The sequence below is a fragment of the Suillus discolor genome (assembly GCF_016758755.1).
Source record: "Suillus discolor strain FC423 chromosome Unknown F5147scaffold_25, whole genome shotgun sequence".
Taxonomy (NCBI): domain Eukaryota; kingdom Fungi; phylum Basidiomycota; class Agaricomycetes; order Boletales; family Suillaceae; genus Suillus; species Suillus discolor.
Genome location: NW_024541272.1, coordinates 96044 through 110838, shown reverse-complemented (window position 1 = coordinate 110838; position 14795 = coordinate 96044). Strand labels below are relative to the sequence as shown.

The 14795-nt window shown below is 45.9% G+C and overlaps 7 protein-coding genes across 7 annotated transcripts; 3 read left to right on the top strand and 4 right to left on the bottom strand.

Moving 5' to 3' along the window:
- Positions 1–1895: 1895 nt before the first annotated feature.
- On the bottom strand, positions 1896–4391 carry F5147DRAFT_753260 (cytochrome P450; the record flags this gene model as incomplete). Its single annotated transcript, XM_041440242.1, has 14 exons — positions 1896–2073; positions 2138–2409; positions 2464–2493; positions 2545–2667; positions 2717–2763; positions 2821–2855; positions 2911–2997; positions 3054–3156; positions 3209–3334; positions 3387–3636; positions 3686–3811; positions 3871–4004; positions 4055–4151; positions 4210–4391. The coding sequence occupies 13 exons, from the start codon at positions 4389–4391 to the stop codon at positions 2214–2216; spliced, it is 1536 nt and encodes a 511-aa protein (XP_041293166.1). The 3' UTR covers positions 1896–2073; positions 2138–2213.
- Positions 4392–6089: 1698 nt separating this feature from the next.
- Positions 6090–6251, bottom strand: F5147DRAFT_528152 (uncharacterized protein; the record flags this gene model as incomplete). Its single annotated transcript, XM_041430038.1, has 1 exon — positions 6090–6251. A coding segment is annotated over one exon (162 nt), but the record flags the coding sequence as incomplete, so codon positions are not given.
- A 1940-nt stretch (positions 6252–8191) lies between these two features.
- On the bottom strand, positions 8192–8577 carry F5147DRAFT_576310 (uncharacterized protein; the record flags this gene model as incomplete). Its single annotated transcript, XM_041431312.1, has 3 exons — positions 8192–8233; positions 8296–8415; positions 8473–8577. 3 exons carry the CDS (start codon positions 8575–8577, stop codon positions 8192–8194), a joined length of 267 nt encoding a protein of 88 aa, XP_041293164.1.
- Positions 8578–9140: 563 nt separating this feature from the next.
- F5147DRAFT_531244 (uncharacterized protein) lies at positions 9141–9326 on the bottom strand (the record flags this gene model as incomplete). Its single annotated transcript, XM_041430084.1, has 1 exon — positions 9141–9326. A coding segment is annotated over one exon (186 nt), but the record flags the coding sequence as incomplete, so codon positions are not given.
- A 2749-nt stretch (positions 9327–12075) lies between these two features.
- On the top strand, positions 12076–13309 carry F5147DRAFT_576382 (uncharacterized protein; the record flags this gene model as incomplete). The annotated part of the gene is made up of 5 exons (XM_041431316.1): positions 12076–12157; positions 12204–12430; positions 12469–12810; positions 12864–13072; positions 13123–13309. The coding sequence occupies 5 exons, from the start codon at positions 12076–12078 to the stop codon at positions 13307–13309; spliced, it is 1047 nt and encodes a 348-aa protein (XP_041293162.1).
- A 21-nt stretch (positions 13310–13330) lies between these two features.
- F5147DRAFT_745618 (uncharacterized protein) lies at positions 13331–14159 on the top strand (the record flags this gene model as incomplete). Its single annotated transcript, XM_041439763.1, has 4 exons — positions 13331–13496; positions 13554–13773; positions 13826–14025; positions 14050–14159. The coding sequence occupies 4 exons, from the start codon at positions 13331–13333 to the stop codon at positions 14157–14159; spliced, it is 696 nt and encodes a 231-aa protein (XP_041293161.1).
- A 53-nt stretch (positions 14160–14212) lies between these two features.
- F5147DRAFT_576440 (uncharacterized protein) lies at positions 14213–14773 on the top strand (the record flags this gene model as incomplete). The annotated part of the gene is made up of 1 exon (XM_041431319.1): positions 14213–14773. A coding segment is annotated over one exon (561 nt), but the record flags the coding sequence as incomplete, so codon positions are not given.
- Positions 14774–14795: the final 22 nt, after the last annotated feature.

The window sequence follows — 14795 nt, the reverse complement described above, 5'->3', positions numbered from 1 at the left end:
AGGTACGGTATCTCCAGATAGTGTTTCTACATGAAACATAAGCTGAAGGGGATCAGCGTCTTCTTGATTTAGAATCTGAAAAGCATGCCAGTAGATATCCGACAGCATATCGTGCACAATGAGAAAGTTTGCTGACAACGGAACTTGAGTCACTGCACGAGATGGGAATTGAGGAAAAACCTCTGGTAGTATTATAGGCATGAGACAGTAATGACATTCGTCATCAATGAGTTCAATGTTAGTACTATATTGCAGAGTGTGAGAAACCCAATATGATCCAATAAAGTAGGCAGGATTAACTCCAACGTCCGACTCCTTGCCAACATTTACTATGTCTGAAATTAATGTACCAACCCGACACCCAATATATTATTTTCAAGCTTCAAGTCATATCTTTCAGGTGAAGTTTTTCCATTTATCGAATTATTCATTTTTTGACAGTTGTTGTGCTGGCCCAAGGTCGAGAACGTGTTGTACAAACTATGCCAATCAATTTTGTCGACATCTTCCAACATTTTTCATGACATGTTTACTGCCACACAGAGTGGACAAATAGAACTGGATGGAATGAGTGACGATAGACCCATTCACCTCAATGGACTGTCCCGGGAGACATTCAAACTGTTTCTTGAACATACCTTTGGAAGGTATGTCAATACGGTTGTTCATGCTTCTTACTATTAACCCATTGAACTGTTTGTAGAATGCGCACTGGCTCTTATACCACTGATGAGCTCTCGAGATTCCTTCACTTTTGCGACATGTATCAATGCCGCCATACACGAGAATTTGTTGTGCACCATATATTTACTGCACGTTTCCGCTTCCACCTGGCTCAATTGATCAACCTGGCCATCAGATACCACATCTGCTCCATCTTTCCTTTCGCGTTCCAACAACTGGCAGAAACACCAATTCCAGAAATCACACACATGCACCGGGAACTAATGGGAAACGAGGTATTTTTGAATGTTGTTTATGTTCAAGTGGCACTCGATCATCATCGTTGGATCGTAGCTGCAGAGGAGCCGAAAATCTTGGTGCACTCGAATGATTGTCAAGACCCAACGGGTTGCAATGAGGATTGGCATGGTGTTTGGTAGAACGGAATGGGCCAGTTCCTTCTTGATGGCAAGAATCCACAACCATATACTGATGCTGTCAAGCGCTTCAAAGAATTGAAGTTTGGACGGGTTAGTGAGGGTTGCAAAGAGCTGATGTTCAAGCTCCTGGATCAAGGAGCCGCCTTTCATCACACTGAACATTTTATATCTGAAGCTTGTCACCTTCTAGTCGAAAAATTAGTTTTTGAGCCATAGCTTCAGTCGTGTTTAGTACCTCTACTTTATTTCAATCATGAGCGAGCCCGAGTCTCATTTAAAGTACGCGGGAAGCCTTGTAAAACACCAAGTAGTGTTGGGTTGACCCACATGAAAGTGTAGACAAAGCCCTCAATCTGTAAAAACGCGTAATGCGGAGAAGGCTGAATCAAACGCGGCCGTATTGACAAGACGCGGAGGGTCTATGGACAAAACGCGCAGTGTGGGAATCGAACGCGCAGTGCGGGGGGACAGCGCGCAGGGGTGCGCAACGCGCATATATTAAATGTGCAGATATAACGCCATATGCGGTATAGTATTTTTTACAGATTATCCTACAGACTCACTCATTTTCATTTTTTTCGAACTCCGGTTTATGATAATTATTTAGCCCACGGGAAGTCACCCAGTAACCAGTGAGAGAAAGACACGGAAGCTTGATTATTTTGAGTCTTTACGCGCGAGTACGATTGAAGTGCGTGATCAAGCATCAAAAAAAAACCCTCTCTCCTATGATGTAAAGCTGGACTAAATATGACAAACTTCATGGCTTTTTTTCCAAGTCATGATAGTTTCGCGAAAATTGATATAATTAATGCGGGAGTTGGTGACAATAGGCGGCCCGAGGTCATCCATATCATCAAAATAATAATGAAATCTGAAGCCTCTTCGGTTCTTCATTGTTCAAGGCAGCTTTCAAAGGCAAGTATCTGGTTCCTTCTCTATCTAGAAATGTGATAGACCTGCACGCGATCTCCAAAAAGAAGAAAAACACTTCATTCAACGATATTTAACGATATACATTACACAACACATACTTTGGATCGTGCTGAAAATTGAAATATCATACTGCGAGGTATAGAGGGATATTCATTGGATATTCATATTGGCTTCTCATTCCGAGTCGGCCTCAGGATACCTATGCATGATGTGCCTGAGCTCCACGTCTGGAACTCTCGGTGTAAACACGATAGGGCAAAAGACACGTGGTGACACCAGACCCATGAAGCCCATGTCATTTAATGGCTTCGTATGATCTAGAGTGAGCTGGAAGGCCCAAAACAGAAGGACCGAGTTGATCCACACCGATCTGCACCGCTCGAAATGAGCTCGAAGGATTATGTACATGAAAAGATACGTTTACCTGTTCGCAAGGTGTGTACCGGGGCATACACTAGAATGACAGACAATCAAATAGAATATCCCAAAAGGCGATCCTGCTTACCGCCGACCAAACCCATAAACAAAAAATGTGATATCGTCTCTCAAGTCACCTTGGTCATTAATCCAACGCTGAGGCTTGAACACGTCAGGATCAGGGTAAACTTCCGGATCTTTCGAGATGGCCCTGACAAGGTAATTGTCAAAACGTTCGCAATTTGAAGGACAACATTTACCAATTGCTACCGAGTACCGTAGTTCCGGCGGGAATGCAGTAGTTTTCCTGCCAAGTGGATATCAGATTATCATTCGCACGACAAATTATTCAAAGAACACTCGCCCAAAACACATCTTGTGTTGTTCGGTGAGGAAACCCTGTAGTATGAATGGTGTGAAATTCAGGTATGGGACCAACAAAAAACATACTCACCATTGGGACTCACCGGTCTCCATCTGAGAGCCTCGGAGATAAAAGCGTGCAGGAGAGGAAGGGATTGTTGGTCAGCGAAGGTCGGTGCTGTCATGGGGAAATCATTGAACCGACAGGACTGCGATGAAATACTACGGAACTACCTCGGTGCCTTCCTACGACCGCATCAAGCTCAGCCCGGACTTTCACTTGCTCCTCGGGAAAACATGCAGCTGCCATTAGCACCGTGCATATTGCCGCAGCAGTCTAATACTTGATATCAGCCACATATAGTCGGAAACGATAAATCTGGCCTCACCGAATGACTTCCAGCTGCAAAAAAGGTACCAGGAAGATAATGCGCCTCCAATTCTGACAAGCCAAGGAGATGTTCATTTTCCAGTACATATCTCCCGAACGAAGGACCAGCGTCCACATTACTCTCCTGTGGGACAGTTGAGATGACATGCGAAGACTGGCAGATCAGAGATGCGTACCAATTGTTGTTTCAAGCGGTTCATCTGACCAAAGTAGACTTTCCGGCTAACCTCAAACTCACTGTTTAATTTTCTGCCATACCAAGGAAGGTATCTGAGCCAGGGAATTGTGTCCACCCAGTAAGCTCCAGGTTGCAGGACTGTCCGGAATACAGTCATGTACTGATGAATCGCTCTGACTTCGGGATCAGCCGCAGACGTGGGTGTATCCTTCCCATATGCCACTTTCAAAACCGTCGTTACAGCATAACTTCAAGATATTCGTAAGTAATATATCCCGGACCTAGGAAGGTACTTACCTTAACACATGACTCTGGAAGTTGGATGGATCATCGAGAATGTTAAGGACCGTGTGCTTCGCGAATGACATCTGCAAAGGCTGATACGCCTCGGCTGCCTTTGGCTGGAGATGCGTATGAACTGCTCTGTATCACGTTGTAATGTCAGATAGCGGCTTTTCTGCGACGGTACGCAAACTACGAACTTACGCATCCGACGCCACCTGTCCCCAATGCGTGCAAGACCGATGGCCAATCCGCCGGTGATCATTTGTCCAGCATTCATGGGAGGACGATCAGCCAGCGCTCCGCCCTGCTTCTCCATAATGCCCACCGCTGCCTACAGCAAAAAGTTGAGCCTGGATGACAGTTCAGGGTAGAGAAACCAACTTTGTAGCGGCCGATTATAACAACTTTCTCAGTTCCTGCGCGAATGGTAATTACAGGACCGCATTCGTCAATCCATTTTGCTACAGTAAGAAATGGACTGACCACCGATAAGACATGATTAGCATTCAAAAACAATAGTAGATGGAAATCCTTACTGGCGAAGGGGAAGGAGGTGTCCCATAAGTCTCCAATTGGGAGGGGAAGGTGGGAGAGGAAGGCCATTCCTTGATCTAGAATGATAAGCCCGAGCAATCACTGTTACCACCACAAGACAAGTCGTGACACTGAGGACGAGCCGCGTGTTATCATAGATGGGTTGGTAAGGCAGCAGTAGCATGGCTTGGAAGGGCGGAAGATGGATGAGACCTTATCGAAAGCACATTTAATACCCCTCACCAATCGTGGCTACCGTCTGATGCCGGATGAAAGTTATACCTTTTGTCCGATGGACCAGTGCCAAGAGGCACTGCAGCTGGGTGGGTGCTGGCGTGTGATCATTGGCCGACTGGTAGCAGGCTGGAAGTTCGTTTAGCAGCTAGTAACCGGCGAGAGAACGATATAGAACCCTGACTCTTTTCGGTCTTTGCGCCCAAGTACTACAATTGAAATGCGTGAGCTTCGAAAGAATCAGCGTGGGATCATTTGCAAGTGCAACAGCTTCATTGACTGCATCTTCGTCATCAGCGGAGTCACGTTTGTAGTAATTGACATAGACAGTGATAGGTTCTGTAGGAACCACGGTAGGGGAAGTGGGAGAGGTTATCAGAGACAGCGGAAACAGCGGCCAAAAGCGTTTCAATGCTGGCAGGCCACGTTCGGATGGTGATATTATCTGTAACATCGCCGAAGTTAAGTGAGTCGTAGAAAATGTAAAAAGGAAAGACACTGCAGAAAATCGATAGGGCCATCCAGTCGGACAGATACTGCGGGCAAGTTCCAAGTCATGATAGCGAGTTCAGTGAGTAGGTGAATGTGCCACCCACCGTAGTCTGAATATATACTCATATTACTCATGTAGAGCGGTTGATGGCCACTGTCATTGCGTAAGAGTCTATGACTTCTTGACTGGTCTCACGCCCGCCCCCTGTCGCATGTGTCTTTGATTATCTGGTCAGCGCCAGCAAGCTCTATTCCGAGGACTCGACTGAAATGGGTCGTGAAAGCGAAGGTAATGATCAGTCGGTTTGACTCATACATCAAGCTCAGATATAAGCGATCTACAACGAACCTCACAGGTCACTTTCGGTATATGTCGCTCGCAATCACCCTTTCAAGGACCATCCTGATGGTGTAGTGCTGATCGTTGAGAAATCGGTCTTGGGTTTGACTACTGACTGTGCAGACCTGAACATCCTCGCAAAGATTTACGAAGCTTGAGTAAATACACCGTTTTCAGAATGTTAGCGACCACTGAGAGGATGGCCTTCACAGGTGCGATAGGAACCTTGTCCATCGTAGAGCAGACTGCCTAGGAGTTTGATCACATTGTGGTCCTGAGACTCCTTGGTTTCAGAAGAGGGTTGCTTAGTATTTGGTTCGTCCTGTGTTGGAGTTAAACATACGAGCGACTCTTACATGTGACTCTTACCTTTGGCTTCTTTCATCATCGCCTGACGGTCGGTGGTAGAAGCAGGTTTCACTCGTCAGCGAGTGCGGGCAGCACAGTCCTCCAGCCACTGGTGAATGTGAGAAACCGTGCAGGATAAATGATACTGGCGTCCATAAAATACGTATCTTCAAGTGACCTGGCCAAGTCGGAGGATTGTGCGTGTGCCAAGTTCAAGAGTAGAGGCTCGCATCAGAGTCCATGCGACGCGTTTAAGTATAGTCAAAGGATCATTCTTCAAAAAAGTCGAAAGCACGGTAGTAATTAATTAAACATCAGTCAAAGCATGGTAAGGCTGAAGCGCTGATACCTGGCAATAGCACGCTGAGCCCGCCACGCCATCGACAATGACAACGAGCAAGAAACATAGAAATTCTATTTTGTTACATATGAATATTCTCATCCTAATGAAGAGAACTAGGGTTAGGGTTAGGATGGCCAAACAGCAAAAAGCAAGGCCCACCCAGCCAGAGTGGCCATGGTGGGACGGGAAAATATTGAGACGGTGCATGAGCCGAAGCCCATACAAACCGCAGACACCCTCTGAGGACAAGGTCGCCGTGCTATGAAAGGTCTCCACGGCCCACGAACCTGAGACATGAAGAAGCCTGTGCCATCAAGGTAAGTATGAAGAATTCTAATCCTATCTGGTCACATTTTATACTGGGCTGAGCGTGCACGGACCATCAATTTGCGTGAGAGCAACAGGCTACAGCGCTAAGCGCATTTCTTCATTTAGTCGTTTCTCAAGCTCTCAGTCACAATAATTCTTGTAATCCTCGTGGTTCACGTTTCCTCATCATTTCATCTCATGCCGATTGACTGGACTGGAGATCAATCCGTCGCGTTCGCATATATCGCTTCGTAGACAGGTTGACCACTAAGAAAGAATCTAATGCAAGTTTGTCACGGCCACTTTAACCGTGGGCTAGCTATAGGAAACCTCGGACGACAACCTATGGCGGTTTGCTTCCTCACAGACAACAATATTCTGTGGTGCGTATCCTCTTATAAGTCATCTGCCATAATTCAACTTTCATGAATCACATAGTGCAACAAAATATGATGTACTTGCGCTGATCTTTGTCGATACTGTCGAATCTCGATCTTGAAAGTAGCGGTTCACAGTACCACGAAAAATCTCACCACGAGGTCGCCGGGAGCCATTTCCGACACACCCAGGCTGTCGTTCTTTTCGGTAATCATTCATCAATAAATCAAGCCAGCGGCATCCGAACTGTAAGCTCACAATTAGATTGCGGTAAACACGCGTTATTATAGTAGAGGTAGTTCAAGTCAAATTTACTTGCTATGGAATCGTTCACTATGACTTCTTGAGCATCTGCTCAATCGATTACTTCCGCGACTGCCTCGTCCTCGATATTGAGTGTACTGCACTGCGGTGTCTTTCAAGCTAACCTGTTGTGAATAGGAATATGAGCGAGAGAGGTTAGATGAACGTCTCGTTGTCATTTCTCGCAATAGGATATGTAAGGGTGCGCATTTCGTGCAATTGTGTACGTTCTGCGTTTATAGCTTCCTCTTACGTTGACCAGTTTACTGATGCTTTCGCTTCATTGAGTGTATGTGGTTCGATAGGATCGAAGCTGCCGTTATCAGCTATGGCTTTCATTATAACGTCCGCTTCAGTTTGGGTTAGCTCTATTTCTTCCTCATACCCGCTTTCGTCAAGGTAAGCCCATTCTCTAGCTGGATCGTTCAATTGACGACAATCTTGCCTTATTACTTTTCTCTGAGTTCTTCTGGGCAGTGTATCTTCAGGTGAGCGAGTCCGTTTTCTATTTGGAGAATCGTTTCTAACGGTTCTTCCTCTAGGTTGGTTTTTATTCTCGTCACTTGGTGACATTGGTACGTCATCCTCTACCATGCGTTCATTTTGATTTTCGAGTGGTTTATTAGGTGTCCGCACATCAGCTCCCCCTGGTGACTGCGTGTCTATACTACCTATCTCCCCCTCGCGCTGCACATCAGGCACTTGTCGGGGAAGTTCTTTATGTAAGAATCTATAGTTCCTACTTACTCGGATTTGACATGTTTGGATAGTGAGTGTATCAGTAATACAATATGATGTCATCAATCGTTGACCAACTATAGGATAGTACTATGTACACCGTACCTATCTGCCTCCCTTTGCAGGCCACCGGTACGGCAACCGTATCCGTCGACGGCCGCCGTACGAACCGTCTATGACGGTGACGGTGTGCAGCCCTAAGTTCATCGTCCTAGTAGTAATACTTACTCGTGTTAAGCAGCTCAAACCCATGTTGGACAACAGTGAATGTATAAGTACAACTGACTTATAAATCAATTATGTACAGAGGGGCAGCGATATATGCAGCAGTCGGTGGTGAGATTATGAACGTCCACGAGAGGCCAATATCGCTCAGGGGATGATTGGTAGGGACTAGAAAGTGCGAATTGCTACAAATGTTCAACTGGAAACGACAGGGACCCACGGTATGTGCATCACAATGATGCTCCAAAGAGAAAAAAAGAAAGGACGTCCAGCGTCACAGGTTCTGTATCTGCACGATAAGGAATTGCTTCTCGTCCTGATAAGTCGGAAGATATCAGTAGGAAGTGAAAGAACTTTAAACGGTGGATGAATACTCACGCTAAACTGTTCGTCTTCCTTATCGTTATGGAAGCTCCTCAAGAATGTCAGCAATTTCTCCTTATTGCGTCTTAGTATCGTTTCAATCTGAGGTGGTTTCTTTGGATTGGCAACGAATACCTAGCAATAAATTGTAATCAGTGGATACGGGCGACAAACAAATTTATGGAATCCCACTTTGAAAACATGGAAAGCTTCGAACTGGATATTCTTGCTCTTGTCCCGAAGCATGTTCATCATCATCTTCAGGTTGGATTCTTGAGTATTCCTGTGCAAGTTCATGTAAGAGATTTGTAGTTTTTTTGTGTTTCTGCGCTAGACCATTTTTGCCAAGGATGGTGGCTGTATTATGTTCTCATGTCCGCGCCAAGTACTGGGAGGCTGGTGGGATCGGTGAATGGATGTTCAGCCCAGGTTCCGGATTGCGTGGATAACACTGAGCGCCCAGGTAAAAGTCAAACACACACGTCTGAATCAGTCTTAAATGAAGTCTGCGATGAATCAATCCCAGTGAACATCGGACATTGCAGGAACATGTGAGAGCATGCCACATCGTGCACCGCCAGCTGAAACCACCCTCGCACGATCTCGACAAGAAATCCGGATGAATACATGATGCAGAAGGAGTCCATACCGTGTGTCGTCGTGCGAGAGTCATTCAAGTTGTTTCTACAAGATGTGGCACTCCCTTGCATTCCTTACAAGCGGTTTGATATCATGCGAGAACAGTTCATATCAGTGCTTCAAGTTGCTATCATTACTATTAATAGTACAAAATGCAAATATGATGCATTGGAATGGTATGAAACACTCTTTGCATTCTTGTCGCCCCCGGTGCTTGACACCTCGCTCTCGCTCTCAAACTCATAAAGCTGCTCAGGGGTATGGTTCTGGAACGACACAAATTTCTTGATACCGTAGGGTATCTGGCGCAGACCATATGCAGTGTGCGTGCCAAGGGGGACAGTGAAAACTTGGTCGAGCTCCTCCAGGGTCTCGCCTTTTGTCTCGTGCACGAATAACAAGATGAGCACCTAGAGAAACAAAAGCTTTTCAAATCTAAAGTCCGTCTTCATGATGTCATCAACACCTCTCTTGTTCCCTTACCGTCATGTTTCCCCATACAACAACACCGCAGGCGGTTAGTAATCCACTTGAGCCCTGGTTCTAAACACTTGAGTTTCCTCAATAGCAGCACCCTGACTCAGAGCATTTGCCTTAGTAAGTTCTGTCAACAATATTCAAGCCAATATATTATTGAATACTATGGGACTGGGTGCATGTATGCGCAATTGCTGCTATCTTTCTAGTACTCCTACGGGTCAGGCAACAATACAGGTGAGTTATTGTGATATCTGCAGCATCAGTTACTCACTTATGGGCGGAGAAACTTACTTTTGTCCACGTTTCCATGCATGGCCATCTGTCTTTTAATTGCGGGCTTCTCCTTCTGGGGTACTTCGGAGACAGGGCGTGTAACTGGTGTTAGTATTGTACGTCATCCTTTTGGTACTTGATACTGCCATTGATATATGCTCCTTCAGACCTCTTCACGATCTTCTATTCTCCAGGCGAAGGTCCAGTGCCGTTCATGTACTCCGCAGAGGCATTCCCTCTCTATATCCGTGATATTGGCATGTCCTTTGCTACTGCAACCACTTGGTTCTAGAACTTCATTCTGTCAATCACTTGGCCTTCGCTTGTCTTGGCCTCCAAACAACAAGGTGCCTTTGGCTGGTATGCATCATGGTGCTGTATTCTCTAGGTGCTCATCTTGTTATTCGTGCACGAGACAAAAGGCGAGACCCTGGAGGAGCTCGACCAAGTTTTCACTGTCCCCCTTGGCACGCACACTGCATATGGTCTGCGCCAGATACCCTACGGTATCAAGAAATTTGTGTCGTTCCAGAACCATACCCCTGAGCAGCTTTATGAGTTTGAGAGCGAGAGCGAGGTGTCAAGCACCGGGGGCGACAAGAATGCAAAGAGTGTTTCATACCATTCCAATGCATCATATTTGCATTTTGTACTATTAATAGTAATGATAGCAACTTGAAGCACTGATATGAACTGTTCTCGCATGATATCAAACCGCTTGTAAGGAATGCAAGGGAGTGCCACATCTTGTAGAAACAACTTGAATGACTCTCGCACGACGACACACGGTATGGACTCCTTCTGCATCATGTATTCATCCGGATTTCTTGTCGAGATCGTGCGAGGGTGGTTTCAGCTGGCGGTGCACGATGTGGCATGCTCTCACATGTTCCTGCAATGTCCGATGTTCACTGGGATTGATTCATCGCAGACTTCATTTAAGACTGATTCAGACGTGTGTGTTTGACTTTTACCTGGGCGCTCAGTGTTATCCACGCAATCCGGAACCTGGGCTGAACATCCATTCACCGATCCCACCAGCCTCCCAGTACTTGGCGCGGACATGAGAACATAATACAGCCACCATCCTTGGCAAAAATGGTCTAGCGCAGAAACACAAAAAAACTACAAATCTCTTACATGAACTTGCACAGGAATAAGGAATGCACATGTCTTCCGATTTGTTGCCGACCATCGCGTCACTGAGGCGCGTCACCTAGCCCTCCCTTACACCTGACCTTCCCAATAGGTAAGCTTTACTATACTGGGTGATTATGCGTATCACCAAGTATTATTACGCTTAGTTACGATAATATCCAACACCAGCGTTAAATGCTGTCCCAAATCCCCCCAGACCTTAAGGTATTTCTATAGCAGAAGCTCGGTAACACCATATCCCGCCCAATGTCGTGCTCCCACACCCTCTATGCTTTCAGTAAACGTACCTGTTTCTCTGAAGTGCAGTTCTCATGCCCCTTACCAGTGTTCATCATCATTGCCAGTGCCCTCTACTGCTATCACTACCATACAACGACCCTCCTACGGCCATCAGCCTATTCTGGCCATTGTACAGATCTCCTGTGGCCCTCGCCAGCCTCCACGACTCTTTCCCTGTGGCCCTCCTACTCTCGTCAACCTCAACCTCTGCGCCCTGTGGCCCTCCTACTCTCGTCAACCTCAACCTCTGTGCCCTACGCTCTCCTCACGCTCAGTCCTCAGCAGGTGGCCCTCATCAGCTTACATGGCTCTCTCTTCCAGTCCTCCCACCCTCATCAACCTTGGCACCCAGCACTCTCCTCACCCTCAGTCTCAGTTTTCAGCAGATGGCCCATGTTTGGTGGATCTTCGAGGAAAGTTGCTGAACTCTCCAAGGCCGTGACTACTCATGGATTCAAATGCTCAATTCGAACATCTGGGGTACTGACAGCTGGGAAACAAGGTCAGAGAAAAGAGGAGACTGATGCAAAGCGATGATTGCACATACAGGGTGCGTGCCTTCTGTCTGACTATCGTATATCCTTCTTATTTTTTGCAGACATGTCCAATGATGATCGAGACATTGTTGAGAGCATGTTTGCTGAGACTAGTATTGACATGCAGCTGGAGAGTATACCTTATGGTGCACCACCTGGCGATGAGGAAGTAGAGCTCAGTCATGAAGGTGGAGAGTATGAGGTGTTCAAAAGTTTGGCTCAACAAATGGCCGATATCTCAGGATGGTATTCAACTTTCAACAGTGTCTTACTTGTACCTACTGATGTGATGCTTATATATTTCAGCTGCTATGTAGACCCGCAAACTCGTACTGATCACATTCAAATCCAAAATGCAAATTGGGACATTCAGATTGACCGTCTAGTGAAGGTTTATTTGACCTATCGCACACGAGATCGCAGTGACGGTATGCCACATAATCCCTTGGAGGAACCCGCACTCGACAATGATTCGCTATCTCTCAAGAATATTGAGTTGATTGACGTCTTTAGTAAGTGCCTGGCATTTTTCTGGGCTTTATAATTAATGTTGTCCAGGTCGAAAGCGCACATCTCTACGACCTCTACTATCCCACACATATCCCAATAAAACCCTTATATATCATGGTTACTTGGACTGCTTGCCGCTATACCCAACTGTCGCTGTCTCCATCTGCACCCTTGCTACATATCGACAGTCTCATCGCACTTGGCCCCGATTCAGTATTCAAGCTCAATGTAAGGCTTTATGCCATCTTCACAACATACGTTATACTATTTGTTCTGTTGCTGTTATGTACTAATTAATTACAAAATCTTTCAGATTCCGTATCAATCATATCTCAACACGCAGTTTTCAGACGCTTACGATGTGTACCTCGAAATCATACATCGTGTCGACTCCCTTATCAATGAAGCACTTGACTGCAATACACCTAACTGGCACCTTCTCAACTCCTGCCCTTGCTGTTTCTACAAATTAGAGGATGAGGACAATCTCACCTTTGAGTGGCTAGTGACGATCAACAGTAATAATAGCTTAAAACGATGGTCATCGTCAATAGATGGCAGCACCACACGAGGTGATTTGCGCAAGTTCCGCACCGACTATTGGCTTGACCATACAATTGTTGACGGTTTCAAGGATGATGTGAGGGGACGACTAGTAAGTCTTTATTGTTTGTCTTCATCTATGACACTGAGCTCAACGATAGATAGAATACGGCGACAAATAATGATGATTGGCAAGACATCGTGCCTCCAAATGAATCCGCACCTCCATTCACTTGCATTGACCGGTGGCGAAATGCCGGTCCAGAACAATGTAAACAGATGTTTGCCATATTCGATGAATCTGGGATCTTTATTGCTGCATGCCGCCATCAGTTTGTCCTTCTCGCTTGCGATATGGTCAAAAGCGGTGAACTGTATGACATCTAAAATTCTTCATCTAACTTATCCTAACTTACAAGTCTAGCGCTAAATATCCTTTGGCCATCATTGAGCGCCTGCTAACAGTTTATGGGCAAAATGGTGCCTGCGCATATGACATCAGCTGCGCGTTTGCCAAGACACTGGCAAATAGTATGTTAGGACAACGTGCTAGTTCCCTCAACTTGCGGATGATGGTAGGAGCATTCCATGGCCACGCCCATAATCAATGATGCCAGTTAGACTGGCATCCTATGTATATTGAAGGCACTGGACATACAGAGGGTGAGGGATGCGAACATGTATTTTCCTCGTCAAACGAGCTTGCACGAAGCACTCGGCACGCTAACCCCTTTCATCGACATCAATCAATCGAGCAGCATTTCGCATTTTGGGATGATGATAAATATGCGGCCCTGAGTAAGTTTTATGTTTACGAATATCTACTCAAATTAGTTAACGTGATTCCCCTGCCAGGTATCTTTCTACGGAATCACTATCGAGAGGCCTTGGCAGATATTCGAACTCTAACAGCAGAACTCTCTGCCATTAAAGATGCTCTTAACCTCACTGACGCTGACTTCACTCGTTTTCATGCACAAGAGCGCAAATATCTCGATGAGCTGAAACAGACACCGGTGAAGGATCATCTCAGTATCCGCTACATCGGTGTACTTGATGAACTTACCGAGCACCAGTGAGTCTTGTTGATTTTCACTCATTGTATGTTAATTCACGGTTAAAATAAGACGAGAATGGGACTTAGCTCGAGAAGCAGCAAATCGCTCGCTCGTTGAAATTCACACTGACAGCTTGAATGATATGCATGTTGCTCTCAACCAAGCTCGGGTCCGAGTGGATATGGCATACTCCAAGCTCCAGAACACGGAAGGTTCAGCAGCTCATTTGGAGACTCAGCTCGGTATTGACAAACAGTGGGAGATCGGAAGTGAACATTACAATAAATTTTGAGAAGAAGCCTCACTCCTGAAGTATTGTTCAGCGCTTGATGATCTGGAGTGCCTTGTCGTCATGCGCTTATTTGAGTTATCAAAACTTTCACTATCTGGCACAGGTAATTGATTTGTGTGCGCTGCATTTTTAAGATTTAATTGTAGTGTGTTCTAGGGTACAAACTATGGCAGCAAATTAGCAAAGCCCTCCAACGACGTTCTGATGCTATTCAGAATGCCATCAACCATTACAACACCCAGGCTGCTGCTTTGGTCCCCCCTCGGCTGACACTGGCATGGAAAGACATTGTTGAATATAGCTTCCTTGGCGAGTTTGACCTCTTGTGGCACTCACGTACTGACATCCATGATAATGATTGGACTGCGCCTGCTCATCGTGAAGCCACCATGAAATACTTCAAGCTTCAATGCGCTCATGAAGAAATTCAGCGTCTCAATGTTGAAGTCCGTCATCTGCGCACAGCAATTCATGATGAAGAAGTTAAAACCATTGCAACCATTCGTCGGCTCCTGGAGCTAGATCACACGCTGACACTGGAGTTGAAACATCATTATCAAGCACGTGCTACAGTCAATGCCGTGCATCTGTTCCGATTAGGTCAACTGGAGTCGCAGCATATGTTTTCAGGCAGACGGGGCATTGGTGTCCGGCTTGGAAGTCCTTCATTGTCACCGCACAATCAGTCAGAGGCAACAAGTTCATCACCACACGCTGGTCTGTAGACTCCATGATCTTAATGCCCTT